Genomic DNA, 19,269 nt, shown 5'->3' with positions numbered 1-19,269 from the left:
GGAGCCACGCGGAGATGGCCGGTCCAGCTGGACACCTCATCCTGGGGTGTTCCTGATGGCAACAAACCCCTCCTGCGGTGCCGGGCACGGGGAGCCGGGGTGGGCACGGTGCGGGGCTGGCATCGCTCGGCCTTCCCGGGCCTGCCCGAGGTGACGCGGCCCCCGCGTTTCCCCGGCTGCGGCGGTGGCTCAGGAACGGGAGGATTCCCATCCCATCCCACCCTTCCCATCCCATCCCGGGTGCGGGCAGCCCCTGCCAGCCGCGCTCTCCCGGCGCTGGCCCCAGCGCGGATTCCCGGCTCCCCGGCAGGAATGTGCCGGGGGGTTCCGGCCCCCCGCCCGCCGGGGCCGCTTCCTCTTTCTGCGCTACTTAAGCGGCTCCCGGCGCGTCCCGCCCGGCCGGGCCATGGAGCGCATGGAGGTGACCGAGACCTTCGCGGGCATCGCCCTGCCCGGCCACCTCCACACCCAGGAGTCCCTCGGCTTCGCCGCCGCCTTCACCTTCCGCCCCAGCGACGTGCTGATCGCCACCTACCCCAAATCGGGTGAGGGGATGGGGGACACCGGGACAACGAGGGGACGGGGCTGGGAGCCCGGGCTGGGGCGGGAGCTCCCCCGGAGCTGCCGGGGCTGGGACACACCCGGACCCGGTCCGGCTGGATCTCTGGCACAGCACGGGCACCCCGGCCAGGAGGTCCTGCCCGAGCCCCTGTCCGGCTGTCCCCAGCCCCAGCCTGGTGTCCCTGGGGGCTCGGGGAGGGACACACGGCACTGCCGGCCCAGCCGCTGCTACAGGAGGGGTCGGGGTGGGATGGGACGGGACAGGGTCAGCCGTGCCTTGCTGTGCCAATCCGTGCTACCCGTGCCAGGGCAGTGCCATGCCATGCCATGCCGTGCCGTGCCGTGGTGCCGCGGCCCTGCCCTGACAGCCACCCCTGCAGGCACCACCTGGATGCAGGAGATCCTGACGCTGCTCTTCAGCCTCGGCGACGCCCGGCCGGCCAAGACCATTCCCAACTGGGAGAGGGCGCCGTGGCTGGAGCAGATCTACTGTCGGGAGGCTCTGCGGGACACGGGCGGCCCGCGGCTCCTCACCACGCACCTGCCCGCGCCCGTGCTGGCCCCCGCCCTGCAGCGCAGCAAGGCCAAGGTCAGAGCGGTCCCGGGGCTCCGGGGGCCCTGCGGGGACATCCCGCACCCCCGGGGCTTCCCGCAGCCGGGAAACGCTGGGGGATTTCTGAGCGGGGTGCAGGGGAACGCCCCCGGCTGCGGGGTGACTCTGTGTCCCTCCAGGTGATCTACGTGGCCAGGAACCCCAAAGACGTCGCCGTCTCCTTCTACCACTTCCACCACCTGGCCAAGTTCCTGCCCGACCCCAGCTCCTTCGATGCCTTCCTGACGCAGTTCCTCGAGGGCACAGGTAGGGACGGGGGAGTTTGGGGTGGGGGCTGAGCCTCGGGGCTCCCCATCACCGCCCGCCCCCCCCCCCAGTGCACTACGGCTCCTGGTTTGAGCACGTCAAGGGCTGGCTGGGCCAGCGGCACCGCCTGGACATCCTCTATGTCACCTACGAGGAGCTGCACCAGGTGAGCCCCGCCGTGTCCTGTCCCGTCCCTGTCCCGGTGTGAGCCCCGCCGTGTCCCCGTCCCTGTCCCGGTGTGAGCCCCGCCGTGTCCCCGTCCCGTCCCCGGTGTGAGCCCCGCCGTGTCCCGTCCCTGTCCCGGTGTGAGCCCCGCCGTGTCCCCGTCCCGTCCCCGGTGTGAGCCCCGCCGTGTCCCGTCCCTGTCCCGGTGTGAGCCCCGCCGTGTCCCCGTCCCTGTCCCGGTGTGAGCCCCGCCGTGTCCCGTCCCTGTCCCGGTCTGAGCCCCGCCGTGTCCCCGTCCCGTCCCCGGTGTGAGCCCCGCCGTGTCCCCGTGCCCGGTGTGAGCCCCGCCGTGTCCCCGTCCCGTCCCCGGTGTGAGCGCCGCCGTGTCCCCGTCCCGTCCCCGGTGTGAGCCCCGCCGTGTCCCCGTGCCCGGTGTGAGCCCCGCCGTGTCCCCGTCCCGTCCCCGGTGTGAGCCCCGCCGTGTCCCCGTCCCGTCCCCGTCCCGGTGCTGACCGCGCTCCCGCCGCAGGACCTGCGGGGCACCGCGCAGCGCCTCAGCACCTTCCTGGGGTGCCCGCTGGCACCGGGCACGCTGGCAGCCCTGGAGCAGCACTGCAGCTTCTCGGCCATGCGGGACAACGCCATGGCCAACTACTCCCTGATCCCCGCCGAGATCATGGACCACAGCCAGGGCCGCTTCATGCGCAAGGGTGAGCGGGGCTGGGGGCGTGCGGCGCCGCGGGGACACTGCGGGGACACCGAGAGGACAGGGACCCTGCCTGCCTGTGTCCCCCAGGGGTGGTGGGACAGGGACCCTGCCTGCCTGTGTCCCCCAGGGGTGGTGGGACAGGGACCCTGACTGCCTGTCCCTCTGTCCCTCAGGGGTGGTGGGGGACTGGCGCAGCCACTTCTCCCCCGAGCAGAACGCGCTCTTCAACCGGCGCTACCAGGAGGAGATGGGGGACACGGAGCTGCCCACGCAGTGGCCCATGGCCTGAGGGAGCCGCCGGGCTTTGGGGGGACGCTGAGCCCTCACCTGCTGACAACCACATGGAGACCCTGCAGGGCCCCTCCAAAGCCCCCCTGTGTCACCCCCCGGGGCCGGGGGTCTGCGAGCACCGTCCCTCCTCCTCCCTGGGTTCAGGGAGCTTTCCCGGCCCTGCATTGTGGCCATCCCCGTGCTCCCGCTCCCCCGGCCCGGGGCTGTGGCCGTGACCCCTCTTTCCGCCCATCCCACCCTGCGGAAATAAATATTTATTGTTGTTCCCTGCGAGGCAACGATTCCCATGGGAGCGGGGCGGGAAGCGCTGCTGTTATCAGGAACAGCTGCCGTTATCAGGAGCACATCGGGGTGGGGACGCATCCCCGGGGACCTCATTAACGGGCGGGGGCAATGACCGGGGGTCAGCACGGCCCGGGCGGGGTCACAGCGTGGGGACAGGGCCTGCCAGCACAGCTCGTGGCACGGGGCTGGCTCCTTCAGCAGCACCCAGGGCCCCCCCTCCAGAGCCCCGTGCCCCGTTACCCCGGCTGGGTGCTCTCCCTGCTGGGGTGTTGGCACCGAGGGGCTCATTCCACCCCCAGCACCCTGGGGTGTCCCGGGCAGGAGCAGCCCGAGCCCCCAGCCCCTCTCCTGCCAAGGAATTGCCCCGTGGAGCCCCCGGGCAGCAGAGGCTCAGTCAGTGATTAACTGGCTTCCTCAGGGGGGGCTCGGCCCTGGCACCACCAGGAGCCCTGGCTAGGCCTGGCTGACAGGGGGGAGCTGGTGAGACCCTCCTTGGGCTCTGTGGGACAGTGGCACCAGTGTCCTGCCACTCCTGTCCCCTGTGCCAGCCTTGCCAACCCTGCCCCCTGTGCCAGCCCCTCCTGCCGGCACGGACAGCCCAGCGAGGTGTCCCTGGACGCTGCCAGCCCCGAGGGTCCCTCTGCACCCACCCTCCGTCCCCATGGGCAGGGGTGCCAGGGCAGCTCCTGCCCGCGCAGGAGCGGCCCCGCTGCATCCTCCCGGCGGCAGGTTTGGGTTTCCGCGGCAACAGCCGGGATCCCGCCCCGAGGGGATGAATCACAGCTATAAATAGGGGCTGATGGGGGGGCAGGTACCGCGCCCCTGCCCCTGCCGTGTGCTGCCAGCGGTGCCCAAGGGCCGGCAGAGCTGCCCCGGACAGTGACACCCACCTGGGCCAGCCTGGCACCTGCGCCCAGGGACGTGGCAGCACCCGGAGCCCAACTCGGTGGCACCTCAGGTGGCCCCTACCCCGTGAGGCTGTGCCAGGCCCCAGTTTCAGCCCCTGTGGTGGCCTTGGGCACACCCTGCCCCTGAGGATGTCACCGTGCCAGGAGCATCTGCTGGCACCTTGCTGGCAGCCTCAGCACACAGCACATGGCAGGAGTGTGGCACAGTGCCCGGCACGTGGCACAGCATGAAGCATGGCACATGGCACAGGGAACATGGCACACAGCACGTGGCACAGGGCACACAGAACATGGCACACGGAACATGGTACCTGGCACAAGGAATGTGGCACCTGGCACAAGGAACATGATACAAGGAACATGGCACACAGCACGTGGCACAGGGCACACAGAACATGGCACAAAGAGCATGGCACCTGGCACAGGGCACACAGAACACATCACATGACAAATGGCACAGAGCACATGACAAATAACACATAGCACAGGGAACATGACAAGGCACACAGCATGTGGCACAGGACAATGCACGTGTCACATGAACAGATACATGGAGTACGCCACACTGCATGCCACATGGCAGAGCACGTAGCACACAGCATGTGGCACATGGAACACACACGTGGGACACGACACAGTCATGTTACAGGTGACCGTGGTGCATGGCCCATGGACGTGGCACAGGTTACACACACAGAGCACATACATGGCACAGGGAACAGAGCTGGGGACACACGGGGTGTGGTACAGGTCATACAGCACATGGCATATGGCACAGGGAACACAGTGCATGGCACATGGCATAGAGCACATGCTAGAGGGCACACAGCACATGGCGCAGGGCACATGGCGCAGGGCACATGGCACAGGGCATACAGCACATGCTAGAGGGCACACAGCACATGGCGCAGGGCACATGGCGCAGGGCATACAGCACATGCTAGAGGGCACACAGCACATGGCATGTGGCACAGAGCACACAGCACAGGGCACACAGCCCATGGCACAGGGCACGGGCCATGTGCCGGGCAGCAGGGCCGGCTCCGTGGCTGCCTCTCCCCGCTCCGTGCCCTGGCACATCAAAGCCGCGGCTGCTCCGGCGCTCCCGGCTCTCTCCCGGCCACGGACACCGGAACGGGGGCGCTGCCCTCGGCTCTGGTCACCGGGCGGGGCACCGGTGTCGCCGCGAGGGGACACGGCAGCGGCCAGAGCTGCCGGCCTGCCCACCCACCCCAGTGACACCCCGAGGGTGGGATCAGCACCCAGAGAGCAGGAGGGTGGGCACAGGGTGGTGCTTTATTGGGGGATCATGCAGCCTCCAAAGGTCACAGTGACAGAGAAGCGGGGACCGAGGGGAACGAGGGGACAGCGGGGCTGGACGGGCAGTGCTGGGGGTGTCCTGCACGGGGGGGCCGGGACCTTCCCCGTGTCCCAGCCGGGGGTTGGCGGCAGGGCAGGGCCTGGCGGGGACCCCGTGTGTCCCCAGGGCACACCAGGACGGGGGGGTCTCACTGGGGCACATTACACTGGGGCAGCCAAAGCTGGGGGGCACTGGGGGTGTCTCACAGGGGAAACTGAGGCTGGAGTTGGGCTGGGGGTCCCTCACTGGGGAAAAGCGGGGTCGGGGGTCCCTCACTGGGGAAAAGCGAGGCTGGGGGTCCCTCACTGGGGAAAAGCGGGGTCGGGGGTCCCTCACTGGGGAAAAGCGGGGTCGGGGGTCCCTCACTGCGGGGAGCCGAGGTTGGGCTCGGGGGTGGGGGGCCGGGGGCAGCGCGGGGGAAAGGCCTTGTAGCTGTAGTACTCCACCACCTGCTTGGGCACCTCCGCCAGCACGCACTTGGCCAGGGCTGTGGGCGACGCCTGCGGGACACCGGGACACCGGGCTGAGCCGCGGGACACCGGGACACCGGGACATCGGGCTGAGCCGCGGGACACCGGGACATGGGGACACCGGGCTGAGCCGCGGGACGCCGGGTCCTTGCGCCAACAGGGGCAGAGGGGACCGGGGGGACAGAGCGGGACGAGAAGGGAAGGGATGGACCGGAGGGGGAAAGAAGGGACGGGAGGGGATGGAAAGGGGCGGGAGGGGACAGAAGGGGTCGGGAGGGGATAGGAAAGGTCGGGAGGGGAGGGAAGAGCCAGGAGGGGCAGGCAGGGGCGGGCAGGAGCTGTCGCTCCCCACTCACGTTCTTGAACTCGCGGAAGGGCACGAACTGGACGATGTCGCGCAGCACGGGCTCGCCCTTGGGGGAGCGCAGCACGCCGTCGTCCCCGTCCAGGATCTGCATGTCCGTGAAGTCGGCGTTGCCCACGCCGACGATGATGATGGACATGGGCAGGTAGGAGGCGCGCACGATGGCCTCCCGCGTGTCCGCCATGTCCGTGACCACGCCGTCGGTGAGGATGAGCAGGATGAAGTATTGCTGGGGGGACAGGGATGCTCGGGGGCTGCCCGACCCCCGTGTGCGGGGGCTGAGCCGGCCCCGGCGGGGCGCGGGGACCCACCGAGGCCTCCTTGGTCCGCTCCTCGTCAGCTGCCACCCGAGCCACCTTGGAGATGATGGGAGCCACGTTGGTGGGGCCGTAGAGCTGGATTTTGGGCAGGCAGCTCTGGTAGGACTCCACGACGCCCTGGATGCCTGTGGGGTGTGCCAGGGGTGAGGGCCACGCCAGCCATGGGCCCGGCCCCTCTGGAGCCGCACTCACCCTCACACTCGTCGTTGTCGGGGTTGAAGTTGATGGCGAAGTCGTGGGAGACCTGGAGGGAGGGAGGAAGAGGAGGGGGCAGCTGGTGCACCCCTACACAGCCCCCAGTGTGTGCCAAGCCCGGCTGTGCCACAGCCGAGGGCACCCAGAGGGACCAGCACAGCCCTGGGTCCCGCAGACCCGCTCACCTCGTACTTGGGGGGGATCCTGGCACCAAAGCCCAGAGCTGAGAATTTCTTATCGCTGCAAGGGAAGGGTGTGAGGAGCTCTGGTGCCAGCGCTGAGCGCCTGTCACCAGCAGATCTCACCCTGGGTGGATGTCACCAGTGCGTGTGGCCCCACCAGGGCCACCAACCTGTCATAGTCCTGGCAGATCTCCCCCACAGCCACCAGAGCCTTGAGGTACTCGTTGGGCTGGTAGGGGTTGATGTAGTGCAGGGAGCAGCTGTTGCGGGGGTCCCCGTTGGAGGCCGTGAAGTCGATGGCCACCTGGAGGGGACAGTGGGGTCACCGGGGTGAGCAGGGCCACGGGCTGTCCCTGCTGGGCGGGGAGGGGACGCTGCTCACCGTGAAATGGATCTGGCAGCCGCCCATGATGTAATCCAGGAAGGAGTAAACCCTGTGGATCTTCCAGAGGGACCTGCGTCAGGCGGCTGTGCCCCACGGAGCCCGGCATGGCCTGGCACAGCCTGGCATGGCCTGGCACAACTCCCAGGCGCTCACCTTCAGGTCCAGCAGCACCACGACCCCCGAATTCTTGTAGTTGCGCTTCTTGATCTTGTACTTGGGGTTCATGCAGTCCCACTGCACCTGTGGCACCGGCACCCGCGCTGCCTGCGGCCCCCCCGGGCACGGCCCAGCCTGGGCACCCCCACCCCGGTGCCACTCTGCCCCGTGGGGACCCCCAGAACACTGCAGCCCAATAACCCTGCACCCCCAGAGCCCCAGGGTGCAGCTGCCTTCCCCGCTCCCAGCCACCCCACCCATGGCTGACCCCAAACCCAGCATCCCTTCCCCAAACAGGAGGGCAGAGAGAAGAAAATGATGCCGAACCCAGAGGAGGAGCTGGAAGGTGGCTGCTAGGACAGGCTCTGCTGGCAGCACACAGGGTGACCCCAGGCCATCCCCGTGTCCCCATGTCCCACCTTGTTCTCCCCCATGGCCTTCTGCATCTCCTCGAAGGTGGTGAAGAACTCCCCGATGAAGTCGTGCTTGCCCCGCGAGTCGTAGTCCCACACCACACACTGAGATGGGCACGGCTCAGGGGGGCACCGGGCGGCTCAGCCCCCTCCCCAGCACTGAGGGGTGCCCAGCACACCCCCAGGGAAGCTGGGGTTCAGATGCCCCCAGTGCAGGCATAGAGGTCCCCATCATTCTTCCTCACCCTCAGCTTCCTCTTCTCCTCACAGCTGCAGAGCGAGTTGAGGGAGACTTTGAAGGGCTCCCAGATGGGGCTGAGGTTGTTCTTCACCACCTGCAGGACGGGGTGGGGGCTCAGCGGGGCCGGGGAGCCCCCGGGGTGGCCGTGGGGGCCGGGTGCCACCGCAGCCCCACCTCGGTGCGGTACACCAGCTGCTCGCTGCGGTCGTCATCAATGCGGTAAATCTCCAGAAAGGGATCTGACTTGCTGAACAGGTCCTGGGGGAGGAGGATGAGAGAGAACAGTGCCCACCCTGCCCACCCTGCCCTGTTCACCCCCAGCACCCAGCTCACCTTGTCATCCAGTTTCTTGGCTCGGAAGGCGAGCTCCACATAGCCGTTGTTCCCCGAGATCTCCTCCGAGATGATCTGAGAGGCAGCTCTGGGTGCTCAGAGCCTGGCACAGCTTTGCCCCCTGCCCACCACCTCCCTGTGCTGCCCTGGGAGGGGACAGGGCCCCACGTGCCTCCCTGGCACGGCAGGGACCCTCAGGATGGGCAGCAGATGCCATCGGGGACCCTGAGCCCTCCTCAACCCCAAGAGTCTGCGCCACCCTACTGATCCAGTCCAGTGCCACCCAGGGGTCCCAGTACCCCAGTCCTGTGCCATCCCAGGACTCCATTCCGGTGCCACCCTCTGTTCAGTGCCACCCCAGGGCCCCTGCTCGGTGTCACCCCCCCAGTGCCACCCCCATCCCGGGCCCGGTGCTCACCGTGATCGTGGACTTGCCCGCGAACTTCCCGTACTTGAGGAACAGCGGCTTCGTCACCCGTTTCTGCGCCACGATCTGCGGGAGCCCAGCGTTGGGGAGGGGACGCGGCCGGGGGGTCCCCAGTGGGTGTCCCCAGGCTCACCTGGCCCACGGTGCACTCCATGCCCCCCAGGAAGTCGTCGTCGTGCGTGCCCACGCCGGCCTGGCCGTGGCTGTCGTACACCTCGAAGCGCAGCTTCTGCACCTCCTCGAAGTAGTAATCGACCGTGAAGATCTTGGCGAACACGGGGTTCAGGTTGCTCTTGATCACCTCGCTGCGATCCACCTGCGAGGGGGTGGCACGGAGCCTTGGGGTGCCAGGGCTCACACGGGGGTGCGGGATGGGGGCTGTTGGGAGGGGAGGCGAAGGGATGGCACATGCCAGGCTGAGGGGTACAGGGAGGAGGGATGGGGCGGTGAGGGATGAAGGGATAGGGGTGCAGAACAGGGGATGCAGGGAAGGACCAGCTGTGCCCGAGTGAGCGGCATTTGGAGGAGCCCCTTGTGCCCCCCACAGCCTCCAGCCCTGGGTGTGGGACGCTGCTCCCTGTGGTCATCCAAGGGGATACTCTGCCTCTGGCTGTGCTTTGCCACAGCTCTGCTGGAGCAGGAGCAAGGGGCTGGTGCCAGGACAAGCCTCTGTGCCCATCCTGGTGACCCCCAGCTCTGGTGGCCCCAGTGGGCAGTGGGTGCCCAGCAGCTCCTGGCCGTGCTGGCAGCGGGTGCTGAGCAGTTCCGGAGCCTCCCCCGCACTCATCCCTGCCAGGGGTGACTCAAGGGGACACATCCTGGCCAGGGCACCCTGCCAGCCCCTGCCCATCACTGCCTGCTCAGTCCAGCATCATCTGTCGAGCCCACACTGCTGCCACCCTGCCACGGCCACCTGTGCCCCTCCTGTGTGGGCACTGCCAGCCCCCCATTCTGGGAATGTGGCTGTGGGGTCCTCAGACCCTCTGGACCCAGGGCCTCAGAGCCAGCAGCAGAGCCAGGTTCAGGCGCCTGGTCTGGGGGACACAGGCTGGCTGGGACAGGAGTCACTCCAAAAGGTGGCTCAGGAGGGACCCTCCTGCCTCTTGGAGCTGGCTGGTGTCTGGCATAGCACAGCCTGGAGTGTGGCACAGCACACAGAGCGTGGCACAGAGCGCTGTGGCACCGCTGGGTACAAGTGTTTGGCATGGCACAGCATACAAAGCGTGGCACAAGGCACTGTGGCACAGCCGGTGCAAGTGAATGGTGTGGCATAGCACACCGCAGCTGGCACGGTGCCCCTGTGCCCCCCTCCCTCCCTCTGGCTGGAGCAGAGTCGATGACACACCGAGGGATTTAGCGCTAAATCCGCCGGCTGAGCGGCCGCGATTAGAGCGGGGCTGTGGTGCCAGCCAGGAGCTCAGCACGGGGAGGGATGTAAGGAGCTGTGCCAGCCCCCATGCCAGCCCCAGTGCCAGCATCAGCCCCAGTGCCAGTGTCGGCGCCAGCCCTCCAGCCCTGAGCCACCCTAGGGTGGCTGAGGTGTCCCTTGTCCCTGTCCCGGGGCACTGGAGCCACTCACGAGCAGTGGGCACCATGCCCGCCCCACTCCCCGGCCCCACTGCAGCCCCATCCATCCCCACAGGCTGCCGGGTGCCACACAGTGCCCTGCCCACCCTGCCTCACCCCCTGGACCCCGTTCTGCACCCTGCAACCTGTTCTGCACCATCTCCTGCACCCCATCCCGCACCCCTGCTCTGCAGCCTCTATCCCGCTCTGAACCCTGCACCCTGTTCTGCACCTTGCACCCCATTCTGAACCCTGTACCCGCTTCTGAGCCTGCTCTACACCCAGCAGCCCATTCTTCATTGTCTCCTGCACCCTGGTCTGAACCCTGCACCCTACTCTGCATCATCTCCTGCACCCCTGCTCTGCACCTGGAATCCCTTTCTGCACCCTGTACCCCCTTCTCTCCCTTACCTCCTGTACCCTGCTCTGAACCCTGCACCCCTTTCTGCACCCTGTACCCCTTTCTCTCCTGTACCCTGCTCTGTACCCTGTACCCTGCTCCCCACCAACTCCTGCACCCTGCACGTCGCCCCCCACCATCTCCTGCAGCCCCCTACATGCCCCACCCTGTGCCCGGGTCCCACCCTGCCCTGCCCGGCTCAGTGGGTGCCAGCAGTGCCCCCCTCTCTCTCCTACCTCCATCCACTGGCCCTGGGACTGCATCAGCAGCAGGACACAGGGGTCCGACTTGTTGAGGGTGTCTCGGTCCAGGAGGTGTTTGCAGCTGACCCGCAGCTCCACCTTGGACAGCACGGCCAGCGGGGCCTGCGGGCACGGCTCGGGCACGCCGCCCATGCCAGCCGGGCGCGGCGGGGCACAGGCGGCCCCGTGGGCGAAGGGCATGGCGGGCGGGCTGTCAGCGAGCCGGGCAGGTGCCCGTCATGCCCGGGGCACGGGGCCCGCGCTGCCGGGCACGGCCCCGGTGCCAGGCCAGGGGTCCCGGGACACCTCCGAGCCGGGGGGCCCGCTCCAGTGCCGATGGCTCCGCGGGGCTCTGCAAGGCATCAAAGCACGGCGGGGTGAGCGGGAGCTGGCACGGCCCGGGTACCCCAGATCCCAGCCAGCACCGTGGGCACAGCTGTGGGGCTCACACTGTCCTGCAGGGCCGTGCCCAGCAGTGCCCCAGCCCCACCCCAGCGGCAGGATGAGTCCCGAGGGGAGGGGGGCCCTAAGTGGGGTGGGGTGCCCACCCTGGAGTGTCCCGTGTGGGGCTGTGGAGCAGAAACCCCCCCCAGTCTCTGTGGGCAGCACCCCCAGCCTGGGCAGGGCTCTCCGGAGGGGAGCGGGGACACCAACTCCGTGTGTGTGGCACCGGGTGACAGTTCCCCCGTGCTGGGGACAGCGTCCATCCTGCCCCCGAGGCTGGCAGCACCCAGCCAGGTGATGGTGCCTGACCGGGCAGCGAGGGGCTGTGCCAGTTCCGGCCCCGGTCCGGGGTTGTGCCCCCACCTGCAGGTGCTGGGGGCTCCAGGCTGGGGCAGGGGCAGAGCAGCCCTTGCCCAGCTGTGCCCTCCCGTGCCCAGCCCGGCCGAAGTTTCCTGGGGAAGTCATGCAGTGCCCAGGCCCTCCCCTCACATGGCTCCGGTGCCCCGGCTCCGGTGGGCACCGTCCCCCTTCCCGGGATCACGGGCGCCCCTTGGCATCACCCGCCGCTCAGTGGAGGGGACAGCGGGTCCCGCCCTGCCCGTCGCCCCCTCACCTGGGTGCTGATGTCCCGGGCTGGGCACGGCAGGGGCCGGCTCGGGGCGTGCCCGCCGTGCCGGTGTGCCCGCCGGAGCTGCTGCCGCTGCCACCTCCACACAACTGACTCAAGCTGCAGCTCGGGAGCGGAGCCCTAAGAGGGAGATGGATGACAAGCTCCGTTAACTGCCTCGCTGCCGGCTCCGGAGCGGAGCCCACCCCGCCGCGGGGCTGAGCGGGGTCCGCAGGGTCCCCGGCACCGCTGGCTGTGCCAGGGCAGGAGCTCCTGCTCCCAGTGAGACCCCCATGGCACAGCCACCGCCCCCCACCCGCCCCAGTGCCCCCCACGGGGTACCCAGGGCCACCTTGGTCCTGGCCCCCCACACTCTGAGCCAACAGCCCAACCCCACGGTGGGGTTCCCCCAAACCCAGGGGGTGCCCTCCCCACATGCTGGAGCAGCCAGACCCACATTCCATGGAGCCCCATGGACTGAGTCCCCAGCCCGGGACCCCCCACCCACCCCTGTCCCCCCAGCACTGCAGCACTGTCAACCCAGCTTTATGGGAGATGATGTAATTAGCTCAAATTTGGAGGGATTAAAATGCAGATTGGGCTAACAGGCACGAGGGCACCCCAGGGCCCGGGCTTCGGGAGCTAATCCCCAGCCTGCCTGGCAGAAATAGGCCACCCTCCTTCCCACTCCCCCCACAGCCCCTGCACGGCTCGGTAGGGCAGGAGGCACCAACCCACAGCAGGACGTGGGCTGGGCAGAGGGGCTGGAGGGACACCGTGGTGATGGGACACAGGCAGCAGGCACATCTCACCTCTTTGAACCGCCCAGGAACCTCGCAGCTGTGCCAGGACTGCAGCACTGAGTACCCCATCCCATCCCATCCCATCCCATCCCATCCCATCCCATCCCATCCCATCCCATCCCATCCCATCCCATCCCATCCCATCCCATCCCATCCCATCCCAAAAATGGGCTGGGTGGGTGCTCCTGGAGCAGCTCTGATCCCACAGACCCATCCCAGTGACCCATCAGCCCCTGCCCAAGGACAGGCAGAGCCTGGGATCCCCCCAACAGCCACGAGGATCAGCCAGAACCCCCCAGTTTCTCCTGAGCTCCTGTGGTGCCATTAAAAGTATCACAGAACCATTTGGGATGGAAAGACTCCCAGATCAGTTCACCCTCTCCCCAGCAGTGCCAAGGCCACCGCAATGTCCCCAAATGCCACATCTACCATGGGATGGCCTTTAATCCATGAAGAAATGGCTAAAAGCGGCCTAGAACTGGAGCAGGGGCTGAGCCAAGGGCCAGGGCATGCAAGATGGCACAGCAGCGGTCCAGCCCTGGGACTTGGCTCCATCCAAGCCCAGCTGAGGGGCTGAGCCACACCTTGCTCCCCCTGTACCCCCCCCAAAAGTGGGGAAAGGTCCCCATATGGACAGCACCCGAGTGTCTCCCACCACAACACCCAACTTGTACAGGCTTTGCCTCACACCGAGGTGTGGGAATCATCAAACCAGGAATAGGCATGGAAGGCAAGAAGGGGCAGCAGACAAAGCCTGGCACTGAGAGGGAACCCCCAAAGCCCCTCAGAATCAGAGCAGAAGGCAGCCCAGGCTGCAGCCCTGACAAGGCAGAGGAGTGGGCACAAGACAGGTGTTTAACTCGAGTTGGGAAATGTGGAGCCTCCAATCACAGTCAACGAGGCTTCCCACGCTGGAACACATCCCTGCACCGCCACAGGCACACGGGGCGGCTCCGCTCGCTCCATGTGCCCCAAAACCACAGCACACCGGGCTCTCTACGGCTCTTTATTGACAGTTCTGGGGAGAACAGTTCATTTCTTCTTCTCCACGTCCTGCTCCGCCGCTTCCTTGGCGCGCTTGGCGCGGATGCCGAAGAGGCGAGCGTTGGCCCGGGCCATGCGAAGGCTGGCAAAGGCCTTGAAGTTCTTCTCGTCCTCAGAGATGACACGTGCCTTCTCCCGCTTGAAAACCTGCGGGGAGAGTGCCAGACAGTCAGGCTGCCCCTCGGGGCTGAGAGCCTCAGGAGCTGCCCCTCAGGAGTCAGACAGTCAGGCTGCCCCTCGGAGCCCAGGCTTCCCACCATGGTGTCTGTGAGAGCAGGGGGACCAGAGCGCTCGTGCCATCTACAGGCCCTGCCCTCTGCCGGGATCTGCCTTCCCGCGGGCTCCTCACCGGAGCAGGAATGAAAACAAGCACCACGGGAAACCTGAGTCAGCTTTCACAGAATCACAGCATTGTTAAGGCTGGTAAAGACCTTTAATAGCGAGCTGTTAGCCCAGCACCACCATGGTTACCACCAACCTTGTCCTCAAGTGCCACATCCATGTGTTTTTTGAGCACTCCCAAGGATGCGGACTCTACCAACTGCCCTGGGCAGCTGTGCCAGGGATGGACAGCCTGGCCAGTGAAGCGATTTTCCTAATATCCAACCTAAACCTCCCCTGGCACAGCATGAGGCTGTTTCTTCTAGTCCTGTCACTTGTTGTCTGGGAGGAGAGCCTGACACCCCCCCTGACGCCCCTCCCAGCTCCACCCTCCTGTCAGGGAGTTGTAGGCAATGACAAAGAGGTTTGTGACACCACTGACAGCAGCTCTGGGAAGCAGAGAGGATTTAGGGACAAATGGTGACCATAGAACTTGCCTCAGCAGTCCCACCCCAGCTGAACCCAAAGCACCCACAATTTCACAGTTCTCTCAAAGACTTATTCCTGGTTTTCTTTTGATCCAGGATGGGCAATGCCTGGACACAGCCATCTCTCTCTCCACAAGTCCAACCTCAATCACATCACACCCAGAACATGATTAAAGGACACTTACATTCTTGATGGGCATGACAGGTCCTGTGAGCTGCGTGGCCATCTTGAGTTCCTCTGGCTGCACAACAGAAGATGGGAATTTAGAAGAACAGAATTTAAACTTCTCTGGCTAAAACCTCAGCTAAAGCACAGCAGGTACCCAGCTTAAACATGGTGCTAATGATCCTGCCAGGAGCTGTAACACTGAATGGGAACAAAGCCAGCTTGGCACTGCTGAGCTGCACCAGCGACCCACGCTGTGCCCGGATCCGGCCAGAGCAGCAGCGGCCACAGCTCTGCCAGCTGGGACAGCTCTGACACCAACTGTGCTGCTCCCAACTTACACAGGATCATCCAGGTTGGAAAATACCTCCAGGATCATCCAGTCCAAGCTGTGCCTGATCCCCACATGTCACCAGCCCACAGTACTGAGTTCTACATCTGTTCCTTCCTTGGACAGCTCCAGGGAAGGGGATTCCAAACCTCCCTGGGCAGCCCCTGCCAATGCCTTGCTTCCAGGGAGAAATTCCTGATGTCCAACCTGAACCATCTTCCCTGGCACAAACTGAGGCTGTTCCCTGAGCCTGCTTTTCTCCAGGCTGAGCCCACACAGCTCATGTACACCAAACACGTTCCTCAGCAACTCCTTCTCAAGTTGATTCCAGCTTCTTGTAAGAGCATGTCATCAGACAAAAATGACTGAACGTTTACTGAATACAGCTGACTTCCAGCAAACACATCTGAATCAGAGTTTCAGCTCCAGGCTCTCTCTCCCTGCTCTGAAGATGGAGTTAAGCAGCCTGGAGCTGCCAGATTCTCCACAAGATGGAAGGACAGTCTGAACTCGCCCTTGTGTTCCCTGGATCTACTGGCAGCAGAGCCAGGGAACACAGCTCGGCTCTGATCCTGGAGAGGTTTTAATGAAAACCATTTTTGAATGTCAATAACAATTGCCTTCTGGAGCCTGCCTGGCACAGAGCTCTGGAGCCACTCACAGCCTGTCCCTCAGCCTTCCACTGCAGGACTGACTCCAAGGGGAATTTTCAGCCACTGTGACAATTTAGCTCTCTAAACTAAAACTCAATTGGCTGAGCAAGGAGCAAAGCTCCAGGAATCAGCACCTAAACAAGCCAGCAGCTGCTCAGCCAAATGCCTGGCTGAAGTGTCACTGCAGCTCAGAGTGCCCTGTTAGACTCAGCCCTGCCAGGCCTGGGCTGGGCTCAGAACCATGGGGCTCACGCAGCGGAGAAGGCTCAGGAGCTCTGCCTGACTCCAAACCTCCCAGAACAGGACACACTTCCAGCAGTGAGGTACTCACAGAGCTGTCTCCCTTCTTGGGCATGGCTGGCTTCCTGGGGAAGAGGATGAGCTTGGAGTGGTACTCCTTCAGCCTCTGCACGTTGGCCTGCAGGGACTCTGTGGACTTGTTCCGCCTCCGGGGATCCACGGAGATGCCGATAGTCCGGGCAAACTTCTTGTTGATGCCAGCGAGCTGAGAGAGAGGAGAGAGCGGTGTCAGCATGCCACAGCTGCCACCAGCCAGGCAGGGACCCCAGCACGGGTGCAGGCTCTGGAGGAAGGCTGGGCATCAGCTCAGGGACCAACAAAGGGTGTCCTGCTGTATCTTTGTGCTTAAAATGTTGCTCGGGCTGATTTCTGTAGGTGGATTTCCCTAGAGGAGCAAAGTGCAACCCCTGCAGGACACGTTTAAATTTGGATTCACACAGATGTTTATGACTCAGCTCGTGGACAACTGTTTCACTGAATACTGGGAGCTCCATTAAATCAGGATTTTTTCCTAGCCATCTGAAACAACCATTAAATAATGTCTATTTTTTTAGATTATCTTAAACAAAAACCTAATTTTCTGTTTGAAGACAAACAGCTGCATCCTGCTTTGTGTTCCACCATTACTCAGAAATTAAAAAAAAAAAAAAGCAATGAAGTATTTGGCACCCAGAAGAACAATTTCCCTGCCTCAGTGCACCAATTGCAGTTATAAATGTTTTAATTAAGACACTGAGCCAGGCACAGAGGCAGCTGGTGCTGCCAGCGAGCCCTGATGTGGAATCTGATCACAGAGACACAGTGGGTGGCTTTGAAGCCCACCTTTAGCTGCTCAGCACAGCTGGGCAAGTCACAGCAACAGGGAACAGCGGACAGGGAACACTTCCCATTTTAATCCAACTATCTGGGCTTTAATCCAACTATTATTACTCCAGCCACTCCAAGATGCTGTGCTGAATGGTTCTTCCTCCTGGTACAACATCCTCTGCTAATCTTAGAACTAAACTGAGCTTAGTTTACTTGGTCCTTAACTGGAAACATTGGCTAAAATATTTAGAATTAGCAGAACAATGTTTCATGAACAAACAAGTTAATGAAGATGACCTTAATCTTCTCCCTCTCCCAAAAAAGTGTAGGAGACTCAAGGCTCCTTCAGAATTCAGATTTCATAGAATCTCTGAATAGCCTGGGTTGGAAAGGACCATAAAGATCTTTAAGTTCCATCTCTTGCCATGAGCAGGAACACCTTCCCCTAACCCAAGCCCTGTCCAGCCTGGCCTTGGACACTTCCAGGGATGAGGCAGTCACAGCTTTCCTGGGCACCGTGTGCCAGAGCCTCCCCACCCTCACAGGGAAGAATTTCTTTCATATACCTAAACTAAATTTCCACTATTTAAGCTTTATTTTCACAGAATTTTAAATTACATTCTCACTAGATAAACATTTACCTTTCAAAGCACTTTTCACAGCCCCACTCCACCACCACAGGTAAGACCATTTTTCCTTGCTCCCAGAGCCAGGCAATGCACAGCCCTCCCTGGCAGGTACCAACACCTGAGAAAGTCACCTTGTGCAAGACAGGAGAATAGCTCAGCTCAGACTTTATTTGCCTTTCTGAATGGATGCTCTGTACTTACCTTAAGCTCCTCCAGGCTGAAGCCTCTGCCAGCACGGACCTTTTTGTGGTATCTGATGGTGGGGCACCTGACGATGGGCCGGATGGGCCCGGCCACGGGCCGGGGGGCGATGCGGCGAGCCTTGGCCTGGCGAGCCTTCCTCCTGGAAGGGCAGGGTCACAGCATCCTTCAGCTCGGGAACATGGAGCCCAACCTGTGCCCGACCCCCAGCACCTCACCAACCCAGCCCGGAGCACTGAGGGCTGCATCCAGCCCCTTCCTGGGCAGCCCCTGCCAAGGCCTGACCGCCCTTTCCCGGAAGAAATTCCTTGTGATGCCCAACCTGAGCCACCCCTGCACAAACCCAGGCTGTTCCCTCTCCTCCTGTCCCTGTTCTCTGGGACCAGAGCCTGATCCCTCCTGTTAGGCAGTCGTGGAGACCCAGAAGGTTCCTCCTGAGTTCCTTTTCTGCAGGCTGAGACCCCCCAGCTGCTCCTGGTGATCCAGACCCTTCCCAGATCCATTCCCTTCTCTGGACATGCTCCTCAATGTCTGTCGTGCAGTGAGGGGCCAAATATAACACTGGAGTCACAGGTGCGACATCAACAGCAGTACAGGGGATAGGCCCTGCCCTGGTCCTGCTGGTCACAAACCAGGTGTCACCAGCCTCCTGCCCACCTGTGACAGCCACGGGCTACACGGCATTTCTACGACATGTGCCACTCCCGCCTCGCAGGGGGGCACCTCCTGCCCTGCGATGGCTCCCGAAGAAACAGCCGGGCCGGTCCGGCTGCTGCTGCCCTGGGACCGCCGCTGCCATCAGAGACCCAGGGAAGTGCGTTCATCACAGCGGATGCAGCGATTCCGGAGATGTCTCATCACTTGGCTGCGGCTGGCAGCGGCTCGCCCCGGGGGCGAGCAGAGCGGGGCATGGCGGAACAGATCCCCGGAGTCCCGGCCCCGCCGAAGCCGGGCCAGCCCCTCCCGCGGCCCGCGGAGCTCCGGGACTCACCTGCGGAGCTTGCGGGCGGGCTGGTTGAACCAGGTGGCGACTCGGCGCTGCCAGTCCTTGTGGAAGTGGGGCTTCAGGATCATCCCATTGCGGCTGGGCGCCATGGCTGCGGCCTGCGGACACCGGCACGGTTAACGCGGGGACAACCCGGGCGCCCCCAAGCCCGCGGTCCCCGGCCCGGCGCGGCCCCATCGGCACCCCCGGGGCCTCCCCCGCGGCCCCGCGCGGGGCTGTGGCGGCGGCGGGCGCGGCCCCGGCGGGCGGATGGCGACGGATGGAGCCCCCGGCCCTCACTCACCTCCCGCCACGACAATGGCGACCGGAAAGGAAGCGCTGGCGCGGCGGCGCCGGAAGTGCCGCGGCGAGGCCCAATGGGGAGCGCGGGAGCGGCCCGGAGAGGGGCGGGGCCAGCGAGGGGCGGTGGCGGCTGCTCCGTGCCCGCAGCAAAGATGGCGGCGGCTTAAAGGGCCCGCGCACCGTGGAGGAAACGGGGAACGGGGAGCGCGGACACGGCTAACGGGGCCGCAGCCAGCCTCGACCAGCAGCAGCGGCTCGATGCCCCCTCTCTCTCCAGCACCTCCTGGGCAGGACAATGGGACGGACACTGGGCAGGGGTTCCGCTGGTCCCAAATCCTGAGAGATCCCCATCCAT

At 64.5% G+C, this 19,269-nt stretch overlaps 3 protein-coding genes across 4 annotated transcripts; 1 reads left to right on the top strand and 2 right to left on the bottom strand.

The window, feature by feature from the left end:
* The first annotated feature begins 356 nt into the window (after window positions 1-356).
* LOC132079070 (sulfotransferase 2B1-like) lies at window positions 357-2,851 on the top strand. 2 transcript variants are annotated; one of them, XM_059481507.1, is made up of 6 exons: window positions 357-545; window positions 942-1,150; window positions 1,294-1,420; window positions 1,492-1,586; window positions 2,115-2,295; window positions 2,468-2,851. In XM_059481507.1, exons 1-6 carry the CDS (start codon window positions 407-409, stop codon window positions 2,581-2,583), a joined length of 867 nt encoding a protein of 288 aa, XP_059337490.1. In that variant the 5' UTR covers window positions 357-406; the 3' UTR covers window positions 2,584-2,851. The 2 variants fall into 2 exon arrangements, with proteins under 2 accessions (XP_059337490.1, XP_059337489.1); XM_059481506.1 differs by having other exon boundaries at window positions 410-545; window positions 870-1,150.
* A 2,235-nt stretch (window positions 2,852-5,086) lies between these two features.
* CPNE7 (copine 7) lies at window positions 5,087-11,986 on the bottom strand. Its single transcript, XM_059481279.1, has 16 exons — window positions 11,890-11,986; window positions 10,827-11,184; window positions 8,758-8,940; window positions 8,616-8,690; window positions 8,198-8,272; window positions 8,039-8,122; window positions 7,869-7,958; window positions 7,630-7,728; window positions 7,208-7,294; window positions 7,052-7,111; window positions 6,840-6,973; window positions 6,673-6,727; window positions 6,485-6,536; window positions 6,284-6,417; window positions 5,965-6,201; window positions 5,087-5,638 (listed from the first exon to the last, which is right to left on the bottom strand). Exons 2-16 carry the CDS (start codon window positions 11,031-11,033, stop codon window positions 5,501-5,503), a joined length of 1,710 nt encoding a protein of 569 aa, XP_059337262.1. The 5' UTR covers window positions 11,034-11,184; window positions 11,890-11,986; the 3' UTR covers window positions 5,087-5,500.
* Window positions 11,987-13,679: 1,693 nt separating this feature from the next.
* Window positions 13,680-18,982, bottom strand: RPL13 (ribosomal protein L13). The gene is made up of 6 exons (XM_059481422.1): window positions 18,916-18,982; window positions 18,618-18,730; window positions 17,627-17,768; window positions 16,021-16,194; window positions 14,725-14,781; window positions 13,680-13,877 (listed from the first exon to the last, which is right to left on the bottom strand). The coding sequence occupies exons 2-6, from the start codon at window positions 18,719-18,721 to the stop codon at window positions 13,719-13,721; spliced, it is 636 nt and encodes a 211-aa protein (XP_059337405.1). The 5' UTR covers window positions 18,722-18,730; window positions 18,916-18,982; the 3' UTR covers window positions 13,680-13,718.
* Window positions 18,983-19,269: the final 287 nt, after the last annotated feature.

This window comes from Ammospiza nelsoni, chromosome 13 (genome assembly GCF_027579445.1).
Source record: "Ammospiza nelsoni isolate bAmmNel1 chromosome 13, bAmmNel1.pri, whole genome shotgun sequence".
NCBI classification, from domain to species: Eukaryota; Metazoa; Chordata; class Aves; order Passeriformes; family Passerellidae; genus Ammospiza; species Ammospiza nelsoni.
The sequence above is the reverse complement of the archived record's forward strand: the minus strand, read 5'-3'. Positions and strand labels throughout refer to the sequence as shown.

Coding starts and splice junctions, on each gene's coding strand:
- LOC132079070 (XM_059481506.1), top strand. CDS start 416: ATGGAGGTGACCGAGACCTTCGCGGGCATCGCCCTGCCCGGCCACCTC. Junction 1,421..1,491: donor GCAGTTCCTCGAGGGCACAG/GTAGGGACGGGG, acceptor CCCCCCCCCCAG/TGCACTACGGCTCCTGGTTT. Junction 1,587..2,114: donor CCTACGAGGAGCTGCACCAG/GTGAGCCCCGCC, acceptor CTCCCGCCGCAG/GACCTGCGGGGCACCGCGCA.
- CPNE7 (XM_059481279.1), bottom strand. CDS start 11,033: ATGCCCTTCGCCCACGGGGCCGCCTGTGCCCCGCCGCGCCCGGCTGGC. Junction 8,691..8,757: donor TGGAGTGCACCGTGGGCCAG/GTGAGCCTGGGG, acceptor GGGCTCCCGCAG/ATCGTGGCGCAGAAACGGGT. Junction 6,728..6,839: donor ATCTGCCAGGACTATGACAG/GTTGGTGGCCCT, acceptor CTTCCCTTGCAG/CGATAAGAAATTCTCAGCTC.
- RPL13 (XM_059481422.1), bottom strand. CDS start 18,721: ATGGCGCCCAGCCGCAATGGGATGATCCTGAAGCCCCACTTCCACAAG. Junction 17,769..18,617: donor CCCGCCCGCAAGCTCCGCAG/GTGAGTCCCGGA, acceptor CTGCCCTTCCAG/GAGGAAGGCTCGCCAGGCCA. Junction 14,782..16,020: donor CCAAGAAGGGAGACAGCTCT/GTGAGTACCTCA, acceptor TCTGTTGTGCAG/CCAGAGGAACTCAAGATGGC.